This window comes from Chiloscyllium plagiosum, unplaced genomic scaffold (genome assembly GCF_037043375.1).
Source record: "Chiloscyllium plagiosum isolate Xiang-an unplaced genomic scaffold, Cpla_swu_hap1 HiC_scaffold_17, whole genome shotgun sequence".
NCBI classification, from domain to species: Eukaryota; Metazoa; Chordata; class Chondrichthyes; order Orectolobiformes; family Hemiscylliidae; genus Chiloscyllium; species Chiloscyllium plagiosum.
The window spans coordinates 61,120,020-61,146,702 of record NW_028270155.1 but is presented as its reverse complement, the minus strand read 5'-3'; the positions used below and the strand labels follow the sequence as shown (position 1 = coordinate 61,146,702).

Genomic DNA, 26,683 nt, shown 5'->3' with positions numbered 1-26,683 from the left:
GGCTTGCATTTCTCGAGAGCCTCACTATGTACTGAACATGCCAAAATGCTTCACAGCCAACTGATTCCTTCTGAAGTACTGACTCGTGGAAGCTGGCCATCGATCTACAAAGGACCCACTCCCAATCAAGGGAGGGAGGAATACTGACGACAATACTGGGTCAACACTGCCCTTTTCCCAATAACGCCATGGAATATTTTCTGTTATTGGAAAGGACTGATAAGAGCCCCAATTTGACATCTCACCCAAAAGACAGCATCTCTAACAATGCTCTGCAGTCCCAGCCTTGATGTGTCTGATTTATTTGTCACGTGTGCCTAAGTACAGTGAAAGGCTTTGTTTGCGAGCAGTACAGGCAGATCATAGCAAGCAAGGGCACACACATCATAGGGTGATTAGATAAAGTGAGGCATTCAGGTTACACTACACTGGAGGTGCACAAAGCAAGATCACAGTTAGCAAGATCAACATTATTTGAAGTTAAAGAGTCCATTCAGCAGCATAATAACAGCAGGGAAGAAGCTGCTCCTGAACTTGTTGGTGTGGTGTTCAAGCTTCTGTACCTTCTGCCTGATGGAAGAAGTTGTTGGAGATCAATACCGGGGTGGGAGGGGTCTTTGCCTTTCCATGGCAGCAAACCATGTAAATGGAGTCCATGGGTGGAAGGCTGGCTTCTGTGGTGGTCTGGGCTGTGCATACAACCTTCTGTAGTTTCTTATGGTCCTGTGCAGAGCAGTTGCTGTACCAGGCCGTTATGCACCCAGACAGTACGGTCTCATCTGTAAAAGCTGGTGAGGATCCTTATGGACATGCCGAATTTCCTAAGCCACTTGATGGCCTTCTTGACCATCGCATCCAAGTGGGAAGTCCAGGACAGATTGTCGGTTACTCTAAGGAACCTAATGCTCTTTACCCTCTCAACCTCAGTTCTGTTGAGAAAATTGGGGGGGGGGGGATGTTCCCCTCTGTTCTTTCTGAAGTCAGTTCTTTAGTTTTGCCGACATGGAGAGAGGTTGTTCTCATTACACCATGTCACCAAGGCCTCTATCTCCCTTCTGTATTCTGACTCATTGTTGTTGGATGCCCTACCATGGTGATGTCATCAGCAAACCTACAGAGGTGTTCGTTCGGAATTTGGCAAAACAGTCGTGGGTTTACAGGGAGTACAATAGGGGGTTGAGAATGCATCCTTGGGGGGCCCTAGTGTTGAGGGTTATTGTGGAGGAGGAGCAGTTACCTATCTTCACCGATTGCGGTGTGTGGGTCAGGAAGCTGAGGATCTAGTTGCAGGGGGCAGTACCAAGGCCTAGGTCAACACATTCCCTGAGGAGAGACTATTGCCAGCTGAAACATTACAATTCCTTGAAACTGTTTACAGCCAAGAGAAGGTTGGAGGAAAATTCCACAAAACTTCCATTAAGGCCAAGCAAGCATGGCATCTTTTTCTTACCTCATTCACATGTCTTATTGGAAGTTATGTGGAATTTCCCTCCAAGCTTCTCTTGGCTGTAACACAATTTATAACACAAGACTCAACATCCATTTGATGTGAAACAAAAATACAAAGGAGTTAAAAATGTCTTCTACAAGCTCATCAGAAATGAGGGGCAGACAGCAAGTCTAAGACCCTGTCACAGTATCATCCAACAAGTGCATCGCCACATCGGACCTCTCCATCATCTTAAGATTCTTGAATAATGCTTGTCGAGTGGCATGTTTCCCCTGCTTCTGTATCCACTTCTGAAACATCTGGTAAGCTTTCTCCTTCAAGCCTTCCATAGCATAGTCAGCATCAATGATACAGATATCATTGTCGGTCAACCCCAACTTTCTGCCAATCATTTTCCAGTCTTTGTTGACCGAGATGGCTAATATTATACATTCATCTGAATTGGGAATGGAGAAAGGGCCTGCAAGCAAGGAGAGAGATGAAATCTAAAACAGGACAGAAAGAATCCAACAAATAAACTTTGCTATGATCCTAAATATTGGTAACCCTGGACAATTGAGATCTCGTTTGCGAGATCATGTGTTTTTATATTTTAATGTGGTGGTCATTCACTGAGACGTAAACAGATTTAATTCCATGAAAGAAAAAAATGGCAAAATAAAACAAAGCTATCAAAATATAGATCAGTTTAAAATAACTTAATTACAAAATGAAATGACATCTCATCTATTCCTCAGCACCATAACTTGACAATTTCTATTCTTTTTGTTCAACTCAACTAATTCTTCCCAATTTTGTCCAGTAAACTCTGAAGTTCAAAGTTATTCTTTTAATCACCTTACAAGGATACTCACAAAACTGAAAGCTTAAGATGTCTTAATCATTTAATAGTCTGCTGGTTTCGAACCAAATACTCCCAGTCTGGAATTTGCACAAAGTAACTCCCTACAAAAATAACTTTATCCCTGTAAAGTTAGCTGTTCTCAAATCCTTGGCCACAGTCATCTCTTCTCTAAAAACTACTCAAAAGCTTCCAATCTCTGGGCTTTGCTAAGCTAAAGTTATTGAGTTACCCTAAACAAAACAAGGTAATAGCCCTAAATGTCGTCATGGATATTGCAAAAAGTCACTAAAGTCCTACCAGACCAAGGGGCTGTTCTCTCATTAGAGAGAAACAACTGGTGGTGGTTTAACCTGAGCATCACCATGCATCAGGTGAGAGGGGAGAGCTTAAAAAGGAGAGTCCTTCATGACAACCTCAGTCCTGGAGAGGGAATTGAACCCACGCTGGTGGTATCACGCTGAATCACAAACCAGCTGTCCAGCCGACTGAGTGACCCCTGCAAAGCTGAAGGAACAATGCAGGCAGTGAGACTCTTGAGCATTCTCTGCTCTAAGGTCACGGGACTGCAAAGAGCCGTGCCAAGCTGCGTTGTGTATCTGAAGGAAGCACCTCGCTGATCCATGTGTCACCCAGTCAGTGGGCTCGAGACAGCCCAGAGCCTCTGAGTCAACATGGCAGAAGATGGTGAGAGAGGGGGGCTCCACTCAGAGAAGGGACGTGAATGAGCTTTCTTCCAGCGCAGGGTCACAGTAAAATGTGGTGCGCTTTGCTACATGAAGGTAGTATTCACTCTTTGCATTTACGTGGCACCTTTCACAACCTCAGGATGCCCAAAACTACTTTACAGTCAACAAGGTTCCAACGAGATGTAGCCAGCAGTGTAATTTTAATAAATACAACTCTCAATAGACCCCTAACCAAGTGTGTCTAAGCTTGGTTATATGTGTGTGTGTGTGTGTGTGTGTGTGTGTGTGTGTGTGTGTGTGTGTGTGTGTGTGTGTGTGAGAGAGAGAGAGAGAGAATGTGTGTGAGAGAGAGAGAATGTGTGTGTGTGTGAGAGTGTGCGTGTGTGTGTGTGAGAGAGAGAGAGAATGTGTGTGTGTGTGAGAGAGTGTGCGTGTGTGTGTGTGTGAGAGTGTGATGGGGTGTGTGAGAGGGTGCGTGTGTCGGTGTAAGTGCAGGGGGGTGTATGTGTGTTCATATGAGAGACAGCTTGTGTATGAGGGAGGGTCTGCATGGGTGTGAGAGTTTTAGGGGTGTGTGTGTCTGTCTTTCTGTGCATGTGAGTGTATAGTGTAGTGAGGTCACCTGTAGTGTGACATAAACCCAAGATCCCAGTTGAGGCCATCCCCATGGGTACCGAACCTGGCTCTCAGCCTCTGCTTGACCACTTTGCATTGTTGCCTGTCCCGAAGTCCAACTTGGAGGAAGGTCACCTGAAGGTCCAAGGCCAAATGTCCTGACTGGAAGGGAACATTCCTGTGTGGTGATTGTTGTGCGGTGTCCATTCATCCATTGTCATAGCGTCTGCTCAGTCTTGCCAATGTATCTTGCCTCAGGGCATCCTTGCCTGCAGCGGCTTCGGACCTACAGGTGACCATCCTCCAAGGCATTCACAATACACACACCCGCAAACTCAGCCTGTCGCTCCTACATATAAGCTTATGGAGTGAATTTGTTTTTGCAGAATTACATTAAATTTTATTTTGCTGCATGAATCCATGTAAAACTCTGTAAAACTTATACAGAGGTTTTGTCAGTCTGACATAGCATTGGGACACAGACAGACCTCACCCCTATTGTTTAACAAGCCGAGCTATCTTGAGAATGTAATTTAAAAGAAGTTCTGGGATTTACATATCAAAGAACAGAAACCAGCATATCCCATTCTAAAAAATGAAAGTTTTAATCTAAGATTGTTTACTGTGTCACATCTCCATGACACTGGACTCCTTTGGCTATAAATTCTGTGAACAGGATCATAATGCCCACAACCACCTGATGAAGGAGCAGCACTCTGCAGGCTAGTGCTTCCACACAAACCTGTTGGATTATAACCTGGTGTTGTGTGATTTTTAACCAGTCAGATGGTATAACAAAATTACTCACGCTTTACAGTTTCCTCTTGGCTGGTGTCCTGCCTTGGTTCTACAAAGAGAGAAAAAAAACTTTAAAAAATGTAAAAATCGCTATTTTGTTTAACAGCCTCAATTCCTGATCCTTACTAGGGCACGTGGTGAGCGACCTTGCTGTTAACAACAGAGAGATTGTTCAGGATCATTACCCCCTCTGTCTCTCAGCTCATTCACTGTCAACAGCAGGAGGTCTGCTGGCTGTTGGGCTCAGGAAGGCAGCACTGCTCTACGCTCAAGTAACAGCTGGCCAGGCTCTGACATGTAACTGCCTGATACCAAAGAATTGCTTCAAATCATCACTTGCCCCATTTCGCCCGCTCAGCGGGAGACTTGTCAAAGAAAATCCCAATGACCCTGGCCTCTGATTTCCTGGACCTTTGACATAAACAGGTAGAACTCTGAGATGGGGGAGGTTTGGGGAGAGGGTAATTTCTTGACATGTGTACCCAGCATGCACCAGGATAGCAAAGGCAGGAAATCCCATAATCCAATGGCCTGAAATCAACCAGATTTCAGACAAATGCACTGCACGTCAAGCTCCACAGTCCCAAAGGCAGTGTAACAGGCTGTACTGGTGCAGGGTGGCAATGAGATGCCAACACCTACCATTCTTAGAATCCCGACAGTGTGGAGAGAGGTCCTTCAGCCCGATAAGTCTACACCGACTCTCCGAGGAGCAATCCACCCAGACCTATTCACCTACCCTATTTCTCTATATTTCCCGACTAATGCACCTAACCTACACATCCCTGAACACTATGGGCAATCTAGCTTGGCCAATTCACTTAACCTGCACATCTTTGGACTGTGGGAGGAAACTGGAGCACCCGGAGGAAACCCACGCAGACACGGGGAGAATGTGCAAACGCCACACAGAGAGTCGCCCGAGGCTGGAATCGAACCCCAGTTCCTGGTGCTGTGAGGGAACACTCCTGTCCCTAGCTCCCCTCGAGAAGGTGGTGATGCTGCCTTCTTGAACTGCTGCAGTCCACTTGCTGTGGACCCAAAATGCCATTAGGGAGGGAATTCCAGGATTTTGACCCAGTGACAGTGAAGGAACAGTGAGATGTTTCCAAGTCAGGATGATGAGCAACTTGGAGGGTAATTCGAAGATGGTGGTGTTCCCATGTCTCTGTTGCCCTTGTCCTTCTGATGGAAGTGGTCGTGGGTTCGGAAGATGCTGTCTGAGGAGCTTTAGTGAATTTCTTCAGTGCATCTTGTAGACGGTGCATTGTGGCGGAGGGAGTGGACCCTTGTGGATGTGATGCCACATCAGGTGGGCTGCCTTGTCCTGGATGGTGTCAAGCTTCTTGAGTGTTGTTGGGGCTGCGCCCATCCAGGTAAGTGGGGAATATTCGATCACACTCCTGGTTTGTGCCTTGCAGATGGTGGACAGACTTTGCGGAGTCAGGAGGTGAGTTACTCGTCGCAGTATTCCCAGCCACTGACCTGCTCTTGTAGCCACTGTGTTTGTGCGGTGAGTCCAGTTGAGTTGCTAGTTAGTGGTAACCCCCCAGGATGTTGATTGACAGTGCGGGACTCCATGATGGTAACACCATTGAATGTTAAAGGGTGGTGATTAGATTGTCTCTTATTGAAGATGTTCATCGCCTGCCAATTGTGTGGCATAAATGTTAGTTGCCATTTGACAGTCCAAGCCTTGCTATTGTGCAGATCTTGTTGCATTTGAACTGGCCTGCTTCAGTGTCTGAGGAGTCATGAATGGTGCTGAACATTGAGCAATCATTGGCAAACACCCCCACTTCTGACCTGATGAAGCAGCTGAACATGGTTGGGCCGAGGACACTACTCTGAGGAACTCCTGTAGAGATGTCCTGGAGCTGAGATGACTGACCTCCAACAACCACAAACATCTTCCTTTGTGCCTGGTATGACTCCGACCAGTGTAGAGTTTATCCCCTGAAGCCCACTGACTCCAGTTTTGCTAGGGCTGCACTCGGTTGAAAGCAGCCTTGATGTCAAGGGCTGTCACTCTCACCTCACCATTGGAATTCAGTTCTTCTTTCCATTTTGGACCAATGCTGTACTGAGGTCAGGAGCTGAGTGGCCTGGTGGAACCTAAACTGGGCGTCACTGAGCAGGATATTACTGAGCAGGTGCTGCTAGATAGCACTGTTGATGGACACCTTCCATTACTTTCCTGATGGTCGAGAGTAGACTGATGGGGCAGTAATTGGCTGGGTTGGATTGGTCCTGCCTTTTATGTGCAGGACATACCTGGGCAATTTTCCACATTGCCAGGTTGTTGTAACTGTGAACAGCTTGGCTAGGGGAGCGGCAAGTTCTGGAGCACAAGTCTTCAATACTATTGTTGGAATGTTGTCAGGGCCCAGAGCCATTGCAGTATCCAGTATCTCCAACCATTTCTTGATATCACGTGGAGTGAACTGAATTAGCTGAAGACTGGCATCTGGTGTTTTGATATGTTTGAAAGGGAAGAGAAACAGTATATGTTTTGGTCGATAACTTTAGCAAGTGGATTCATATCCAGTCCATGCTCAGTACCACAGCAACCAAAACTGTTGAAGGTTTTTAACTTAAAGGCACCTCATGTGTGACTGATCCTGCCCTCATTTGATGCTCATAGTCCAGCAGCATCATTGAACAATGATCAGAAACCCCAGCTGCTTTCGGGTCCATCTCTCCCTGCTCCCAGTTCTGTTGGTATTGTGGGGAGACTAACTGCAAGCCTAAGCTGTAGGCTTCCATAGCCTTCTGTACCCACCTTCCATTGGGCAGTAACTGGCCAATGAGCTGCTAAACTATTGGGAACACTCCAATGAGACTCAAAAGAGAGACAAGCGTTGACTCACCAACAGCTCTGATGGGCCCATGCTGTTCCTTAACTCTTCCTAAACAAAATAGGCAACAGTTAGCAAACAGAACTAAATATTGTAACAAGAATTTATCTTAGAACAGCAGGATCTCTGTATTCCTGAGCATGAGGACACTTTAAGACACCGATCAAATCACTTCCGACAATATCTGAACCTGTACAAGCCAAAATCATGAGTCCCTACTGCTACCAGGTGGTGACCCAGTGGAACTGCAGAGTAATGTTAGAAGTTGACATATTCACTAGTAATTGGACATTCACCTGCACCATTCACAACTTTGCAGATATTGAAACAGTCCATGTCCATAAGGCAGCAAGACCTGGACAGACAAGTAGCAAGGAACGCGTGTGACACACAAGTGCCAGACAATAACCATCTGAATCAAACCATTAGATTAGATTACATTACAGTGTGAAAACAGGCCCTTCGGCCCAACAAGTCCACACCAACCCGCCGAAGTGCAACCCACCCATACCCCTACATTTACCCCTTACCTAACACTATGGGCAAATTAGCATGGCCAATTCACCTGACTTGCACATCTTTGGACTGTGGGAGGAAACCGGAGCACCCGGAGGAAACTCACGCAGACACGAGGAGAATGTGCAAACTCCACACAGACAGTCACCTGAGGCGGGAATTGAACCCGGGTCTCTGGCGCTGTGAGGCAGCAGTGCTAACCACTGTGCCACCGTGCCGCCCAGAACCCTTGGTCCTTGATGTTTAGTGGCATTATTAACCCACTCTGTGGGAAGTACTCAGGCCAGTCCAACACCCCTGCCTGATACCCCAGCAAAATTCCTATCTTCAGGCAATTCTCCCAGTCCCTTCTGAGGATCATGATGGAATCTGCCTATTGTACACTCCCACCTTGTGCATTTCTGATCCTGACCCTCATTACCCATCGCTTCCTTGTTGTGTCATTTCTCAATTATCTTACTATTTATTTCCTGCTTCTCAATCCTCTCATTGTTGGAAACAGTTTCTTTCCATTTACTCCGTCCAACCCCTCGTGACTTCCATCAAATTGCCTCTCGAGCATATTCTCCCCGTATCTGCGTGGGTTTCCTCTGGGTGCTCCGGTTTCCTCCCACAATCCGAAGATGTGCAGGTCAGGTGAATTGGCCATGCTAAAGTGCCCACAGTGTTAGTGTTAGGAGGGAAATGGTCCTGGGTGGGTTACTCTTCGGAGGATCAGCATGGACTGGTTGGGCCGAAGGGCCTGTTCCCACACTGTAAGAAATCTAATCTAATCTAATCTAACTTTCTCACCTCCAAGGCCAGCTTCTCCAGTCTCTTCATGTGACTGAAATCTGCTGTTCCTTTAATAATTCTTGTCAATCCTTCCTGCACCCTTTCTAAACTCTTCACATCACTCTGAGAGTGAGATGCTCACGTCACACAGTGTAAAGGAAGGAATTAAACAACTCTCTGGTCAGACCCTGTTTGTAAAGCCACCTTAAACTTAGTCACTTATTTTCCCATTCACACCTCAAGGCAGGGTTGCCAGTGGAGGGGATAGTAGATGATGACAGGCTATTTGAACATGGTGGGCATCACAGGCAAGGCTTTTCTAGTCACCACCAACCAAACAGTGCAAATCTGACTTCCTGGGTTTTAACCATATTGCCCACACTGTGTACTGCAGTGTAGCAAGGTTCCTACCTAGGGGCATCATCTTGCTGAAGTATCCACTAGTGTACATATATGTGCACACATTATACACACACACATACACATGCAGGTACGCAGACACATGCGCACACACAGGTGCACACATTATACATACACACACATACACATGCAGGTACACAGACACATGCACGCACACATGTGTACACATGCAGGTACACACATATATACATATATGCAGAAACAGGTATGCAGAAACATGCGCGCACACACGTACACATGCAGGTACACACACGCGCACATACATGTAGGTATGTGGACGCATGCGCGCACACATGCATACACATGCAGGGACACACACACATGCAGGGACACACACAGATACATGCAGGTACACACACACACACACACGCAGGCGCACACACACAGACACATGCAGATACACACACACACACAGACGCATGCAGGTACTCAGACACACGCGCACACACACGTGCACACAAACTTACACATACAGTGAACGCAGGTCAGAAATTGTGACGAGAAACCAAGAGCAACTTCTCTGCTACCAGTGAGGATCAGCTTAAGCTGCACAGATGGGAGTTTGAAAAGTCTCCAGTTCAGGGTGAGGGGAAACTTAGGGAAATGTAGTTTCAGAGGCACTCAAGAGTCACTCTCTGTTTAGACAGAAAGTGAAGCACTGACTCACCATCAACTTTGACGGGCCCATTCTGTTCCTGAATTGGTTCTAAACAAAACAGAGAACATTTAGAATCAGCACGAAATAGTACAAAACAACAAGTCATCTTTGTACAGAAGGATGTCTGTGTTCCTGAGTGGGAGGACACTTTTAAAACAAAAAACAGATCAGATTAGTTCTGACAGCACAGTTTTTGGTGGTTTTGTACAATCTAAAATGAGGTAAGACAAAGCTGGGTGGGAGGGTGAGCTGTGAAGAGGATACAGAGATGTTGCAGTGTGATTTGTGTAAGTTAGATAAGTGGGAAAATGCATGTCAGATGGATAAATGTGAGGTTATCCTCTTTGGTTGGCAAACAGAAAAGCAGATAATCTGAATGGCACCAAACTGTGAGAGGGGAATGTGTAACTCAAACACCAGTCACTGAAGATAAGCACAGAGGTGCAACAGGTAGTAAAAACGATAAATGGTACAGTGGCCTTTGGAATGAGAGAATTCAAGTAGAGGAGCAGGGGTGGTTTTGCTGCCATTGTACAGGCTCCTGTTGAAGACACATTGGGGTTATTGATTGTGCAGGTTTGGTCTCCTTATCTGAGGTAGGATGTTCTCTCTCTCGAGGGAGTGGACCTAAGGGTTACCAGATTGTCGGGATGGTGGGACTGGTGCAGGAGGAGAGGGTGAAGTGGTTAGGATCGGATTCACCGAGATGACGAGAAATGTCTTCACCCAGAGAGCGGTGGGCCGGTGGAATTCAAGGCCAAAATATTGCATGATTTCGAAGAGGAATTAGATATTGGGGCTAAAGGGATAAAAGGAGAAGAAGGGGAAAGCAGGAACAGGGTATTGAATTGGATGGTCAGCCATGATCATATTGAAAGATGGAGCAAACTGAATGGGCCAAATGGCCTCCTCCTGCTCCCATTTTCTGTTTCTGAGCCTCTAGCGCTACCCAGTGCTGACCGAGTGGAACTGCAGTGTTGTGTTGGAAGTTGGTGTATTCACTGGTAATGGTGAAAAGCATTCACAACTTCACAGATATTGAGGGAGACAAGCACTGACTCACTGACAAAGTTGATGGGCCCGTCCTGTTCCTCTACCGGTTCTAGACAAAATCAAGAACAGTTAGCAATCTGCACAAAATACTATCACTGAACAGAAGGATCTCTGTAGTCCTGAGTGTGAGAATTCCTTAAGACACAGATCAAATCAGTCCTCACAACACCGGTTCCATATAATCATGAGCCTCTATTGCTACCTGGTGGTCACTCTGTGGAACTGCAGCACATGATCAAATCAGATAAAATGAGGATTAGTCCCTTCAAGGTATGTGCAAATGAGAGGTTTTGAAAGTCCCAGGGTTTAGCATGTAATTGTTTTTCCAAAAGTACTCACATTTATTCACACTATATACAGTGAGCAGTCAAATGGCTATCCAGAACTGTTAGCAGTCAAAGCACTACCGATGAGGGGAGAGGCCATTTTGGATTTGGTGCTCGGCAATGAGCCAGTACAGGTATCAGATCTCATGGTGGGACAACACTTTGGTGACAGTGATCACAACTGTCTAACATTTATCATAGCTTTGGAGAGGGAAAGGAGCAGTTACTGAGGGAAGTTATTTAATTGGGGAAAAGGAAATTATGACACTATCAGACAGGAGTTGGGAAGTACAGATTGGGAACAGTTGTTCCACAGAATGGGCACAACAGACATGTGGAGACTGTTTGAGGTGCAGTTGTTGCAAGTGATACATGAATTTGTTCCTCTCAGACAGGTAAGAAGGGGTAAGATTAAGGAACCTTGGATGATGAGAACAGAGGACCTTCTCTCAAAAGGAAGAAGGCAGCTTATGTAAGGCAGAGGAAGCAAGGATCTAGCACAGCTTTAGAGGATTACAGGCTTACTAGAAAGGAGCTCAGAAACGGACTGAGGAGAAGCAGAAGGGGGCACAAAAAAGACTTGGCAAATAGGATTAGGAAGAACCCAAAGACATTTTACTTGTACGTGAGGAATAAGAGAATGATCAGGGAGAAGGTAGAACTGATCAGGGATAGCGTAGGGAACTTGTCCGTGGAGTCTGAGTAGATAGGGGAAGCCCTAAATGAGTTTTTTGCTTCAGTTTTCAGTAAGGAAATGGACCTTGTTGTGAATGAGAACTTTGAGGAGCTGAGATACGGTCTTGACCAGATCAAGATTGATGAAATAGATGTGCTGGAAATTTTGGAAAACATTAAGATTGATAAGTCCCCAGGGCCAGACCAGATTTACCCTAGGCTGCTCCGGGAAGCGAGAAAGGAGGTTGCTAAGCCGCTGGCAAAGATCTTTACCTGCTCACTCTCCACGGGAGTCATACCAGAGGACTGGAGGGAGGTGAATGTTGTTCCTCTTTTCAAGAAGGGCAATAGCGAAATCCCTGGCAATTACAGACCAGTCAGTCTTACGTCTGTGGTCAGCAAGGTTTTGGAAAGAATTCTGAAGGATAGGATTTATGACTATTTGGCAAAGCATAGCATGATTAAAGGCAGTCAACATGGCTTTGTGAGGGGCAGGTCAAGCCTCACAAATCTTATTGACTTCTTTGAGGAGGTGACAAGACGGGTCGAGCAGTGGATGTGGTGTATATTGACTTCAGCAAGGCATTCGATAAGGTTCCCCATGGTAGGCTCATTCGTAAAGTCAGGAAGTATGGGATACAGGGAGATTTGGCTATCTGGATTCAGAGTTGGCTGGCTGACAGAAGGCAGAGAGTGCTTGTAGATGGAAAGTATTCTGCCTGGAGGTCAGTGTTGAGTGGGGTCCCGCAAGACTGTTCTTGGGCCTCTGCTCTTTGCAGTTTTTATAAATGGTTTGGATGAGGAGGTTGAGGGGTGGGTTAGTAAATTTGCAGATGACAGAAAGGTTGGAGGTGCTGTTGATAGTATCGAGGGCTATTGCAGGCTGCAGCACGACATAGACAGGATGTAGAGCTGGGCTGAGAAATGGCAGATGGAGTTCAGCCTGGATAAATGTGAAGTGATGCATTTTGGAAGGTCGAACTCGAATGCTGAATATAGGATTAAATACAGGTTTCTAGGCAGTGTGGAGGAACAGAGGGATCTGGGTGTGCAAGTACATAGATCCCTCAAAGTTGCCACACAAGTGGATAGGATTGTTAAGAAAGCATATGGTGTTTTGGCTTTCATTAACGGGGGGATCGAGTTTAAGAGCCGCGAGGGGTTTTGCTACAGCTCTACAAGTCCCTGGTGCGACCACACTTGGGATATTGTGTCCAGTTCTGGTCGCCCTACTATAGGAAAGATACGGAAGCTTTGAAGAGGGTGCAAAGAAGGTTTACCTGGATGTTGCCTGGACTGGAGGGCTTGCCTTATGAAGAGAAGTTGAATAAGCTCAGACTTTTCTTTCTGGACAGAAAGAGGAAGAGAGGTGACCTGATCGAGGTAGACAAGGTAATGAGAGGAATAGATAGAATCAATAGCCAGAGACTTTTCCCCAGGGCAGGATTGATTGGTACGAGGGGTCTTAGTTTTAAGATATTAGGAGAAAGGTATAGAGGGGACGTCAGAGGTAGGTTCTTTACACAGAGAGTTGTGAACACATGGAATGCGTTTCCAACGGTGGTGGTGGAAACAGAGTCATTAGGGAATTTAAGCGACTGCTGAACATGCACATGGATAGCAGTGAGTTGAGGGATGAGTAGGTTGAGTTATTTTATTTTACATTAGGATTAACCCTCGGCACAACATCGTGGGCCAAAGGGCCTGTTCTGTGCTATACTTTTCTACGTTCTATGTTCTATTGAGGGAAGGCGCATTGCTGTGTACAATCTAATACTGTGAAAGCTGTGGACTGAGGCTGTGTGGGAAATATCTCCTACAGTCTAAGACAGTCCATATTTTGAAGCGAGGGCACTAGATAGGAAAGGATTGAACAATGGGCCAAATGGCCTCCTCCTGCTCCCATTTTCTGTTTCTGAGCCTCTAGCGCTACCCAGTGCTGACTGAGTGGAACTGCAGTGTTGTGTTGGAAGTTGGTGTACTCACTGGTAATGGTGAAAAGCGTTCACAACTTCACAGATATTGAGGGAGACAAGCACTGACTCACCGACAAAGTTGATGTCCCCGTCCTGTTCCTCCACTGATTCTAGACAAAATCAAGAACAGTTAGCAATCTGCACAAAATACTATCACTGAACAGAAGGATCTCTGTAGTCCTGAGTGTGAGAATTCCTTAAGACACAGATCAAATCAGTCCTCACAACACCGGTTCCATATAATCATGAGCCTCTATTGCTACCTGGTGGTCACTCTGTGGAACTGCAGCACATGATCAACTCAGATAAAATGAGGTTTAGTCCCTTCAAGGTATGTGCAAATGAGAGGTTTTGAAAGTCCCAGGGTTTAGCATGTGACTGTTTTTCCACAAGTACTCACATTTATTCACACCATTTACAGTAAGCAGTCAAATGACTATCCAGAATGGTTAGCAGTCAAAGCACTATCACTGAGTACAATCTAATACTGTGAAAGCTGCGTGGGAAATATCTCCAGCAGTCTAAGGCAGTCCACCTGGCTGTTATTACTTTGAAGCGAGGGCACTGGATAGGAAAGGATTGAACAGTTAACTCCAGGGCTCGTTCAAGTGTCATATCTAATCTGATACTGGCCAGGTAGAGTCATAAACAGAGCTATGTATAAAACGCCCAGCACTGAGGCAACAGTTGTAGGATTCCTGACCTCACTCTCCTTGTTACAAATGAAACTAACATTAAATAACTAAATAGGGAGGCCTTGTGGTGAAGTGAATATCTGAGCTTTTCAGTTCAAGGCCTACTGCGGGATTCAACAGCCAAAGTCCATTCACAATTGGCTGAAGATAGTGAATCCCATCCTGTAAAACCTCGCAGTACAGCCACTGGCATCCGAGTCAACAGAGTGCCACACGGTAAGCTATCGAGTCAGGAAGGTTGGCCGACTGTCCCAGGAGTAACTAACTATATGGTCAGCCAGTGCATTGCCCGTCTCATATGTCATCAGATACAGAAAGAGAAAAACTAGTTAAACTGCAGTTTGGACCAAAGGTCATTGCCCTGAAGATGCTGCCACATCTACTGAGTCTTTCTGGTCTATCCTGGTTTCAGTTCCGAGCTCCAGCCCCCAGGAATATTTCCTTTGGACTTGGATTGTAACCTTCGGGAGGTTCATGGATTCTTTTGTAATAACGGCCTTAAAGTCAAGCTTTGAAATTCCGGCCGAACCCATCTGGATGAGGCTGACATTTAATTATCCTCGATGTATTTATCTGCTCAGTATTTATGGTCAATTCCAAAATAAGTGGCCTGGGTATTGCTGCGCATTTAACGTCTGGTAGCAAACACCCACAAATTGTCTGCGCCACTGACAGTCTAAGCTGCCACACCTTCACAGTAGGCAGGCTACTCTTAACTGTGACATCTTCACAAAGGGAATCTACTCTCAGCTCTGATACCTTTGCACTGGGCAGGGCTTTATTTCGTCTTGGCGGTGGCATCTCACGCTCCACCTGGATTTTATTGGGTCTTAGTTATGGCACTTCCTGCACTGGGCAGGCCCTCAGGACAGTACAACTAATGGAAGCACAAGGCAGATGTTTGAGAGCTGTGTGAGCGCCAGTCTGGGACAGCGGGGTGTGGGGCAACTGGTACTCCATCCTTCAGCAGAGTCCCACTGAAACAGATGTAAACCATGATGGATATATTGGTGTCTGTTGAGCCACAGCGGGCCCCTTGATGGGACAAGAAGCTTGTTCCTTAATTGGGACAGGGGTGTGAATCTGGGAAAGGAGCTCCTGATGAACATTACCACAGAAGAAGTTGTTGTTTTCACCATATCCTGCCGTTGGCGAATCAGAACCTCTGCACGCAGACTGCGACTTCTGTACAGGAACAGGAACAGGAAAACGGTCAGGGAAAAGTAACCAAAGACCCACAGCCAGCTGCTTCCACCTTTCATCACTGTCAGATGCTGAAAAATGTCAACCGGCCCTTGCCCACCCCCCTCCCCTTCTCCAACCTCCTCCTGACCTCGGCCTGGACCAATACACAGACTTCTTTCTGGGTTCTCCTTCTGATTCACCACCTCCTGCCCCCACCCCCATCCCTACAATCCACAGGCTTCATCAACCTCCATTTCACATCACCTAACCAATTTTTAAATGACTTGGTGCAAGCACAATTCTGTCCTAGTTTAATTTTTGTTTTCAATTTTCTCTTTCACTGAGGATGCTTTCTGTTAACTCCAATCCACATGTTCGGTCACCCCCTTAAGTGATTGTCTGTGTGGAGTCCACACTTTCTCCCCATGTCTGGGTGGGTTTTCCCCCGGGGTGCTCAGGTTTCCTCCCACAGTCCAAAGGTATGCGGGTTAGGTGGATGGGCCACACTAAATTGCCCCATAGTGTTCAGGGATGTGCAGACGAGGTGGGTTAGCCATGGGAAATGCAGGGTTACAGGGAGAGGGTGGGGGGGTATAGGTCTGGCTGGGATAGACTCAAATGTTGAAGAGTGTGGCGCTGGAAAAGCACAGCCGTTCAGGCAGCATCCGAGGAGCAGGAGAATCGACATTTCGAGCATAAGCTCTTCATCGGCGTTGGAGGCTGAGGGATGAATTTATACAGGTTTATAAAATAATGGGGTGGGGTGCACAGATAAGGTGAATAGCAAGGTCCTTTTTCCCCAAGGTAGGAAAGTTCAAAACTATACACACATATGATTCTATGTATAGTGAGCAAAACTCCTGTTGGAAGATACTCAGCTGCTTCACTGAATAGGAGGATCAGTGCTATGACAAGGCAATTCTGATATTTAACCAGTGCAGTGCTGCAGGGAGTGAGGGGTGTTTTGGAAATGTTCATCCTAATGACCAAAGAATGCTGTATTACTAATCTTAGACTGGGGCTAAGGAGTCCTCTCACAACACAGTGCTTCCAGACTCACTTATTCTCCTGCTGCTGTTATATTTCTCTCTCTCTCAGATAAAGTGCAGCTTCTTAAGGCTGTGACAGAGTGGGCACTAACACAGCAACATGAAAGGCTGAACGAAGACTCCCACAAGACGTTGTCATTGAAATATCATTTGCCCTGTTCTGCATGCTAAGAGTAACATCAGCAATGGCAGCATGATCAATAATTGCAGAGCTAGGGAGGGTAAACCAAGCCACAATTCCCACTCTTTCTCTCTGCCGACTGCGCTTTGGGCACTAAGGATTCCTTACTGAGGTCAGAATTGGGACTGAGTTCCTTGCCCACCATGGAAGAATGGCGCAGTGCCATTCACAGCCCTGGTTTGCAAGGACTGGTACTTCAGAGAAATAGAGAAGGATCCCTAGTGCCGAAGGAACAGGCCTTTCTGCAGGAAGAGGGGGATGTCGTCTGAAGAGAAGAGCAAGGGAAATAAACAAATTGAACAATGTATCACTTCAACGAGGAACAAAACACCAGTTTGGAAGAGTAGCCAAGGCCAATACCTTTTCTGCCAGGACCTGGATTGCATTTCGAACGTCCTGCTCATTTGGCTGGTGTAGCTTCAAATCCTGAATGCACTCTGTAACAAAGAGATAAATCAGCTCCTGTAAGTCTGCACATCCAGACACGGATGGTGAAGTTGGAAGGGGTGAGCAGCAAACACTGCTTTTTAACAAGCCTCAGTGTAATCCTTGCCTCACTACAACATCTCAGTAATGTTTCAGAATGACAGCGACCATGACGACATACTTAAAAAGGGTGGCCGTTCATCGGGATTTGAATGCCAACACCTCTTCATCAGGGAAACAAGTTCTTCAGCTGGTTCTGGTAGATCTTTGGGAATCGCCTCACAGTCCGGCCTGTCACCCTTTTTCACACAGAGTTGCATTTGCTGAGAATTTACAGCATCTGAGAAAGGGGACAGATAGTACAGATTAGGTAGCAATGGCTGAAAAACCAGACGGCAGTGTTTGTGTGACAATAAACAGGACACCAGAAAGGCTCTTGTTACAAGTAGAAATACGCACAAATTATATCTGCCAGCCAACAAAATGTTCACACTAGAATTTTAAAATGTTGATCAATTTGCTTCCCAATGAGTGACCCTCAGCTTCTGATTATTGTGGAGAACAGCATCCACTTCCCATGACAGCAGTGCTCCCAATGCTCGGCCTGATCTCAGTGTCAATACTGTGACGTAGATAAGGAACACTACAGACTGTCACAGGGAACAGGGACTTCAAGAGGAGGTTTATCTGAAATGTAAATCCGTCTCGAGTATTGGAGTTGGACGTCGTGTTACAGCTGTACGAGACATTGGTGAGGTCACATCTGGAATACTCCATATAATTCTGGTTACACTGCTATAGGAAGGATGTTATTAAAACTGGAAAGGGAGAAAAAAAGATTTACGACGATGTTACCGAGACTGGAGGGTTTGAGTTATAAGGAGAGGCTGGATAGGTTGGGGCTGTTTTCCCTGGAGCGTTGGAGGCTGAGGGATGACTTTATAGAGGTTTATAAAATCATGAGGGGCCTGGATAAGATGAATAGCAAGGTCTTTTCTCCCCAGGGTAGGGAAGTTCAAAACTAGAGGGCATAGGTTTAAGGTGAGAGGGAAAAGATTTGAAAGGGAGCTAAGGGGCAACTTGTTCCACAAAGAGGGTGGTGCGTGTACGGAATGAGCTGCCAGAGGATGGGGCAGAGGCTGGTACAATTACAACATTTAAAAGGCATCTGGATAGGTCTATGAATAGGAAGGGTGGAGAGTGAGATGGGCCAAATGAGACTAGATTGATTTAGGACATCTGGTCAGCATGAACGAGTTGGATGAAAGGGTCTGTTTCGGTGCTGTACATCTCTAAGACTGAATAATGCTGGTTATCACTTTATTCAGTCCAAGGTCAATGTGCACAATGCACCCACTGTGCCACACAGTCACATGTGGCTCATTTCTTGCATCTGTGCGACCTTCCTACAGCCATTGGCAAGGGGTGTGTGGTGGTAAGTGCAAACTGTGCTTTCAAATCCTGTTCCCCAATTGGTGCACATGGGACACACTCTCAGTATTGGACTGATGGCATCCGGATGCCTCACCACCACATACAGCCCAGCCCAGAGCGAAGAGCCCATTAATCATCAGTCAAAGGATTAGATACAATGCTTTACAGATAGATCCATGGATCAGATGGAGAAGAGCTGTGTATATGCTCTACATGCAAAACCAACAGGATTATTGGAGTGTGGAAAGTATCTGAAACAGGATCCACTGCAGGTGTGTAATGAGAAAAATGTAACAAACTAAAATACAACATTTTTCAGGAGCAGTGAGGAGAGAGGCTGCTGGGTAATAAGTGACTGCTTTAAAAACTTATCTCGTGAATAGGTGGGGTGCACACTGAGCAGGAGTGGACACGGGACTGCTGAGTAAGTGACATTATATACTTGGGTAGTTGCTTTACCTGAAACACTACTCGGGTAGTGTCTCCCACCCATCCTCCGCCTCTAACCAAAAACAAAGGTTCCGTGTGCCAGATTGGTAAGGCGACTCGTCTTTTTTTTCCATCTCTTTTAGATTTCAGTAGGCTAATTTGGGAATTTACAATAGTGGGAATGAAGGTGAGGGCAGTTGAATGTTCCTCCTGCAGAATGTGGCAGGTAAGGGTCACCACTAGTGTCCCTGCTGACTGCAGCTGCAGGAAGTGCACCCAACTCCAACTCCCTGAAGACCGCGATAGGGAACTGGAGCTGGATTAACTTTGGGTCATTCAGGAGGCAGAGGAGGTTATTGAGAGGAGTGACAAGGAGATGGTCACACCTCAGGTAGAGGAAGAGGGTAGATGGGTTATCGTCAGGGGACGGAAAGGGAACCAGCAGGCAGTGCAGGGATCCCTGGGCTGTTCCCCTCAATAACAAGTATACCGTTTTGGATACTGTTGGGGTGGACGACTTACCAGGGGTAAGCCATGGGGTCCAGGTCTCTGGCACAGACTCTGTCCCTGTTGCTCAGAAGGGAAGGAGGGAGATGAGCACAGCATTAGTCATTGGGGGTTCCATAGTTAGGGGACAGATAGGAGGTTCTGTGGGAACGAGAGAGACTCACGGTTGGTGTGTCGCGTCCCAGGTGCCAGGGTTCATGATGTCTCAGATCATGTGTTCAGGATCCTTGAGGGGGAGGGTAGCAGCCCCAAGTCGTGGTCCACATAGGCATCAACGACATAGGTAGGAAGAGAGATGGAGATTTAAGGCAGAAATTCAGGGAGCCAGGGTGGAAGCCTGGAGCTAGAACAAACAGAGTTGTTACCCCTGGTTTGTTGTCCGTGCCACGTGCTGGCGAGGCATGGAATAGGGAGAAAGAGGAGTTGAACACGTGGCTACAGGGATGGTGCAGGAGGGAGGGTTTTGAATAACTGGGGCTCATTCTGAGGTAGGTGGGACCTGTACAAACAGGACAGTCTTCACCTGAACCAGAGGGCTACCAATATACTGGGGGGGGGGAAATTTGCTAATGCTCTCTTGGAGGGTTTAAACCATACAGCAGGGAGCTGGGAACCTAAATTGTACTTCCAGTGTCCAGGAGGTTCAGAATAGTGAGGTCAGAAATATGGTTCCAAGGTCGCAAGAGCGCACCACCAAGCAGGTTTGAAGTGTGTCAACTTCGACACCAGGAGCATCCGGAATAAGGTGGGTGAACGTGCAGCATGGGTTGGTACCTGGGACTTTGATGTTGTGGCCATTTCAGGGACAGGATTGGTTTCTGCAGTTTCTGGGATTTAGATGTTTCAGTAAGATCAGAGAAGATGGTAAAAGAGGGGGAGGTAAGTCATTGATAATCAAGGACAGTATTTTAGTGGCAGAAAGGATGTTTCAGGATTCGTCTACTAAGGTAGTATGGTCTGAGGTTAGAAACAGGAAAGGAGAGGTCACGCTGTTGGGAATTTCCTACAGGCCCCTGAATAGTTCCAGAGATGTACAGGAAGGGAAAGCAAAGACAATTCTGGATAGGAGTGAGAGTAGCAGGGTGGTTGTTATGGGGGACTTTAACTTTCCAAATATTGACTGGAAATACTATAGTTCAAGTATTTTTGTCCAATGTGTCCAGGATGGTTTCCTGATACAGTATGTAGACAGACCAACAAGGGGCGAGGCCACATTGGATTTGGTACTGGGGAATGAACCTGGCCAGGTGTTAGATTTGGAGGTAGGTGAGCACTTTGGCGATAATGACCACAATTCAGTTACGTTCACAATAGCAATAGGCAGAGATAGGTATATACCGCAGGGAAAGAGATATAACTGGAGAAAGGCAATTATGATGTGATTAGGCAAGATTTAGAATGCATAGGATAGGAAAGGAAACTGCAGAGGATGGGCACAATTGAAATGTGGAGCTTATTCAAGAAACAGCTCCTGCATGTCCTTGATCAGTATGTACCTATCAGACAGGGCCAGTGGACGAGCAAGGGAACCGTGGTTTACTAAGCAAGTTGAATCTCTTGTCAAAAGGAAGAAGGCGGCTTATGTTAGGATGAGATGTGAAGACTCATTTAGGGTACTTGAGAGTTACAGGTTAGCCAGCAAAGACCTAAAGAGAGAATGAAGAGGAGCCAGGATTGCAGAGGATTGAGAGCCTTTTTCCTTGGATGGTGAAGGCTAGCAAGAGGGGACATAGCTTTAAATTGAGGGGTGATAGATATAGGACAGATGTCAGAGATAGTTTCTTTACTCCAAGAGTAGTAGGGATGTGGAACACCCTGCCTCCAACAGTAGTAGACTCGCCAACTTTAAGGGCATTTAAATGGTCATTGGATAAATATATGGATGGTAATGGAATAGTGTGGGATAAATAAGCTTCAGATTGGTTCCACAGGTCAGCACAACATCAAGGGCCGAAGAGCCTATACTGCGCTGTATGTTCTACTTTCTATTCTCTGTCATTTTAATAAACACAGGACCATCGCTCACTTAGAGTAAGACTGACAATGTCTTCATGCTACAGATGAGAAAGAATTGAAACACATACACAGTTGAACTTACTTTCGTAAGGCTCTTGGCGAGTTATTATCACCCAGATGACAATTCCATAGCTACAAGATCATGAATAAAGAATAGCCATAAAGTTATTTAATATAACATTAAGCTTTTACAACATTAAAGTCTAAGCAATCAACCACCTAGACACTGTTACAATGCCCTGTGGGGAACCAGAGACCAAACGCATGCCAAAGGCAAAATGGTCAGGTTGGTAAAGGGGAAAAGGTGCTACCTTCAAGGTACACACGGAGGAAGAAAACCACCAATTCGACTGGGACAACACATCTATGCTGGGACAGGCTAAGCAAAGACATGCAAGAGAATTCCTAGAGGCCTGACACTCCAACCACAATGCCATAAACAAACACATAGATCTAGATACCATCTATCAACCCCTCAGAAAACAAACAGGAGATGACATCACCACAAACCCCAGGAACCCCATCCAGGAGAAAGATATAAATAGAAAGCAGGAGACAACAGCTTTGCTTCACTTGGAGGTCGCCACTGATGATGTTACCTAGCCAGGTAATGAAACGTCTGGATATCAAACCTACAGCTCAGCGAGCAAACCTACACCCTGAACCTCAACCTGAGTTACAAACCTTCACAAACCTTTAAGGTGGATGCAGCAAATGGGAAAGAAGCTCTTTAGGTTCAGGGTACACCCACCCCGCCCACCAGGAGGCAGTGTGCTTGGGGTTCTGTTCAAGAGTCCACCTCCCCAACGCTTTCTAATATTCAGTGATCACAAGAAGGATTTTCAATAGCAGCCTCACTGAGATCCAACTCTGTCACAAGCCAAGGTGACAAACGGGCACATGCATAGACCAAGCAGCAAGTCTTGTCACAATGATTTAGTTAAAATAATCTTCGGCTAGACACTTCAAACCACAAATATTAAAGTATCTGAAGATAATGATTGATCTTAGTTATGACCAAAAGGTAGACTAGCAATGTCCAGTCAGATTGTTTGTTGTATAATCAGCCAGGAAACAAAACTACAGCTCAGAAAGTGAAAGGAAAAGTCAGTATCCTAAAACTTTCAGTATCAGAAACAACTGCCTGCTCATTGATCTTAGGATGTGCTGTCAGTAATGTTAGTACTTAATTTATTACTTACTGTACGAGTATCTATTGTGCACATTCCATTATGATCCCAGTGAAAGGCTTGATTTAAAGGCTTTTCAAAAAAAAATGTACAGACACCCCATGGTAATCCACTCAATAAAATGGAGAATGTGTTATTTTCAAACAAACCGAAGCATAATATTCCAAATCACATTGCATTGTTTGATGTGTCCTTTTATGATCAATTTACTATGTATCTGGAGGTTTCTTAAAGATTAATCACGCAGAAAGATGCCAAAGGGAGGCGACGCTTTGAGGTGAAGTTTTCACTCAGATTGCCAACAGGAAGTGACTGACTTTTATTCTTCAGACTAAATGTGGCAACCAAAGTGTGGCAGATCGCTATCAGGCATTAGCAAATCTTTCACAACACTGCTGCGCGTGGGAAGAAGAGTGCAAAATAGGTCAAAATAAAGTACTAATCATTATCTCGGCTGCTAAGGCAAAATATTACTCAGTTGGATCCAGAGGTTGGGAAGAAACAAAGGGCAGAGAGATTGTTTCCATTAGCTCAGGAATCCAGACAATTGGGGGAAACCTCAAGACAAAGGGAGTAATCATTTAGGATTGAATAAGGAGGAATTTCTTCACTCATAGGATTCTGAATCTTTATATTTTCCCTTCCCTAGAGTACAGATGTTCCAATACTGAACAAATTTGAGGTATAAGCTACAAGGACAGGCTTATGTCAAATAACCAGTTTAATCCATCGGCTGAAAACGTCAAGTTGAACTTTTATAAACCTACAAGAACTGAGAGTACACACTAGAGATATCTTGAGCTCTTAGCCAAGATAGCCACCGAATAGGCAGATAATAATTTCCATCTTCCAACCACATTAGAATGAAAACATCAAATCTGCAAACTCCCCACACAAAGATGAAGGCCGATACCTGGTCGGCATGGACAAGTTGGACTGAAGGGTCTGTTTCCGTGCTGTATATCTCTGTGACCACACAAAGAGTGAAAAAGACTCCACATAGCCTGCCTCACTATCAAGGCACCCAGGGCCATCTACTGAAGTATTGGGTGTTAAAATAGCATGGACCCTTGTTTAAGATAGCTCAATATACATGAGCTGATCAGTCAATTAGGTTGCAATTGGAAAACATGTTTGAATTACTGATATCTGGAGAAGAGCAAACTCATAACAAGCCAACCCCTTAAGGAAATGCTCATGTCCCTCCTGCCTTTCTCTCTCTCTCTGCATAACTCTGGCCCTGCCTTCTACTGTTGACATCCTCTCCACGTGCAGCAGGCAGAGACTTTTAAGGAAGAACTCAATTCTCTGCTGTGGCTGCAGGGAAACTAAAACTCAACGGACAAAGTCTTTAAATTGGAAATTCAAAACAATCAAGTTCAGCCTGAAACTGAGCCAAGTCACCCAAGTCTGAAATGCAGTCTTGGACTCGATGTAAACAGACTCTTTGACTAATCCATCCTTCCCTAATTGTCCACGTGTAGAATTTAGCGAGTGCATGCAAGTTAGAGCATACTTTATCATCTTACTTAGAAGGATTTAGATGAGTAATGTTAATCTCTTTGTTCCATTCAAGAAAGCCTGGTTCTGTAATGATCACAGCAAGTAAAGAGTCAGTACTCATTAAACTGGCAGCATTTCCTTTTCAATCAAAGGAATCCGTTATGGTAAAACAAAGAGAGGTATTTCCTCACCAATCCATAACACAGGCGGATAGCTTTATGATGTCGCAAAGAATCAATGGATACAGGGAACAGTAGGGCAGTGGAGTTGATATCCATGATCAGTCATGATTATACAGAACGGTAAAGCGAGCTCAACAAGCTTTTTCTTATATATTCAAGTGATAAGGGCATCACTGGCTGGGCCAGCATTTATTGCCAGTCCCCAGTTGCCCTTGAGAAGGTGACAGTGAGGTGCCTACTTGAACCACTGCTGTCCATGTCCTGTAGGTAAAGCCACATTGCCCTCAGGGAAGGAATTCCGGGATTTTGACCCAGTGACAGTGAAGGAACAGGGATATATTTCCAAGTTCGAATGGTGACTGTTTTCGACTTGCACGTGGTGGTGTTCCCATGTCTCTGCTGCCCTTGTCCTTCAAGAAGGAAGTGGGTTTGGAAGGTTTTGTCTAAGGAGACCCACTGAATTTCTGCAGCGCTCCTTGTAGATATTAGACATGGTTGCTGCTGAGCATCATTGCTGGAGGGAGTGGATGTGATGCCAATCAAGCAGGTTGCTTTGTCCTGGATTGTGTCAAGCTCCTCGTGCTGTTGGAGCTGCACTGATTGAGGTAAGTAGGGAGTACTCAATCACACCCCTGACTTGGGCCTTGTCAATGGTGGACAGGCCTTTGGGAGTCAGGAGGTGAGCTCCTGACCTGCTCTTGTAGATACTGTGTTTATGTGCAAAGTTCAGTTGAGTTTCTGATCAATGGTTACCCCAAGGATGTTGATACAGCAATGGTAATACAATTGACTGTTAAGAGGCAGTGGTTAGAGTGTCTCTTATTGGTGATGGTCTTAGCCTGTCATTTGTGTGGCGCAAATGTTACATGCCACTTGTCATCCCAGGCCTATGTATTGTCCAGATCTCATTGCATTTGGACATGGGCTGCTTCAGTGTCCTTTCCTGATGAAGGGCTTTTGCCCAAAACATCGATTTTCCTGCTCCTCGGATGCTGCCTGACCTGCTGTGATTTTCCAGCACCACTCTGATCTAGACTCTGATCTCCAGCATCTGCAGTCCTCACTTTTGCCTGCCTCATGAGCTGCTTCAGTGTCTGAGGAGTCACAAATAGTGCTGAACACTGTGCAATCTTCGGTGAACCTCGCCCCCACTTCTGACCTGATGACGGAGGTGAGGTCATTGATAAAGCAGCTGAGGATCTCCTCCAGAGATGTTCCGGAGCTGTCTGTTCAACACTTGCTCCTACTCTGTATGGTTTTATCTAATGAACACAGTTGGAAAGTATATGTGACCACAGACTTTCAACTGCCCGTTTAGCCATAAAGCTGCTAATATGAAACTCGCCCCCAGTCAGGATCCACCGTGGTCCACAAAGTCAGATTTACACATGGGCATCAAATTGAAAATCTTTCCCATGGACAGGACAGAGGGTCAGTCAGCCACACTGCTACCCCCTCAGCCAGTATTCCCTCAAACCTTCCTTTCTAAACCACAGTATTCCAATACCTCTGGAACTGGATGTCAATGCTGCAATTGGCATGCTAACAGCGACCAGCATGTGTGGAACCTCGGAGTGTGCAGTTGAGAGGGAACACTGTCTATAATTGTGCAGTCACTGGCACCCTCCCAGTGACCATTCTGCCCATCCCCTCATGGTCATACTGCCCAACTTCCCATGACCATGCTGCCCCCAAATCCCACCCCCTCAAGAGACACCCAATCACTGCTTCTGCTTTGTGAATGTTAAAGAAGGTTAAATAACTCTTTGGGTACTCAGTAATCAAAGGTAAAATGAACGAACGTATGGAGACAAATTTCAGTAATACAGAACGACCCTCTGATTATTGTAGCTGATGATTTTTTTTCTACTGACCTGTACACATCAAACTTCGCACCATGGCTGGCATTGATGTTCTCGAAGCATTCAGGTGGTATATAACTCAGTGTGCCCGCACATTTGCTGCTCTGATAGCTGTACTGCCCTGTGGACTGGCGCCATTTGGCCAGGCCAAAATCACAGATCTAAGAAGAAAGCAAGGAAGTCCAAACATGATGCATGTGGCCTGAAAGGTAACATTCGCTCGGACGGGGCATCGGCTTGGAGAAGTCCCTTTGCACGACAGAAACAATTCCACACATGCAATCAGCACATTCTGTGTGACAGAGGATTCACGTAATTTGATATTTCTGATTTTGCTTCCAGCTGGTGTTTCCTCATCAACCACACAGATCCATT

The 26,683-nt window shown here is 45.8% G+C and overlaps 1 protein-coding gene across 7 annotated transcripts; it reads right to left on the bottom strand.

Annotated features, from left to right (window-relative positions):
- Positions 1–273: 273 nt before the first annotated feature.
- On the bottom strand, positions 274–26,683 carry LOC122558516 (uncharacterized). Of its 7 annotated transcripts, none has more exons than XM_087995979.1 (11): positions 26,321–26,681; positions 21,654–21,703; positions 17,367–17,525; positions 17,120–17,196; positions 15,481–15,529; positions 13,721–13,759; positions 10,683–10,721; positions 9,629–9,667; positions 7,264–7,302; positions 4,404–4,442; positions 274–1,910 (listed from the first exon to the last, which is right to left on the bottom strand). In XM_087995979.1, the coding sequence occupies exons 3-11, from the start codon at positions 17,503–17,505 to the stop codon at positions 1,621–1,623; spliced, it is 750 nt and encodes a 249-aa protein (XP_087852105.1). In that variant the 5' UTR covers positions 17,506–17,525; positions 21,654–21,703; positions 26,321–26,681; the 3' UTR covers positions 274–1,620. The 7 variants fall into 7 exon arrangements, with proteins under 7 accessions (XP_087852105.1, XP_087852106.1, XP_087852104.1 ...); XM_087995980.1 differs by having other exon boundaries at positions 13,721–13,753; XM_087995978.1 differs by having other exon boundaries at positions 13,721–13,753; positions 15,457–15,529; positions 26,321–26,680.

What these genes read in the sequence shown, in the direction of transcription:
- LOC122558516 (XM_087995977.1), bottom strand. Translation starts at nt 17,505, where the DNA reads ATGCAACTCTGTGTGAAAAAGGGTGACAGGCCGGACTGTGAGGCGATT. An exon ending in CGGGGACATCAACTTTGTCG is followed by an intron (nt 10,722 to 13,720) that starts GTGAGTCAGTGC and finishes GATTTTGTCTAG; the next exon opens with AACCGGTAGAGGAACAGGAC. An exon ending in CCAAGAGGAAACTGTAAAGC is followed by an intron (nt 1,911 to 4,403) that starts GTGAGTAATTTT and finishes CCTTGCTTGCAG; the next exon opens with GCCCTTTCTCCATTCCCAAT.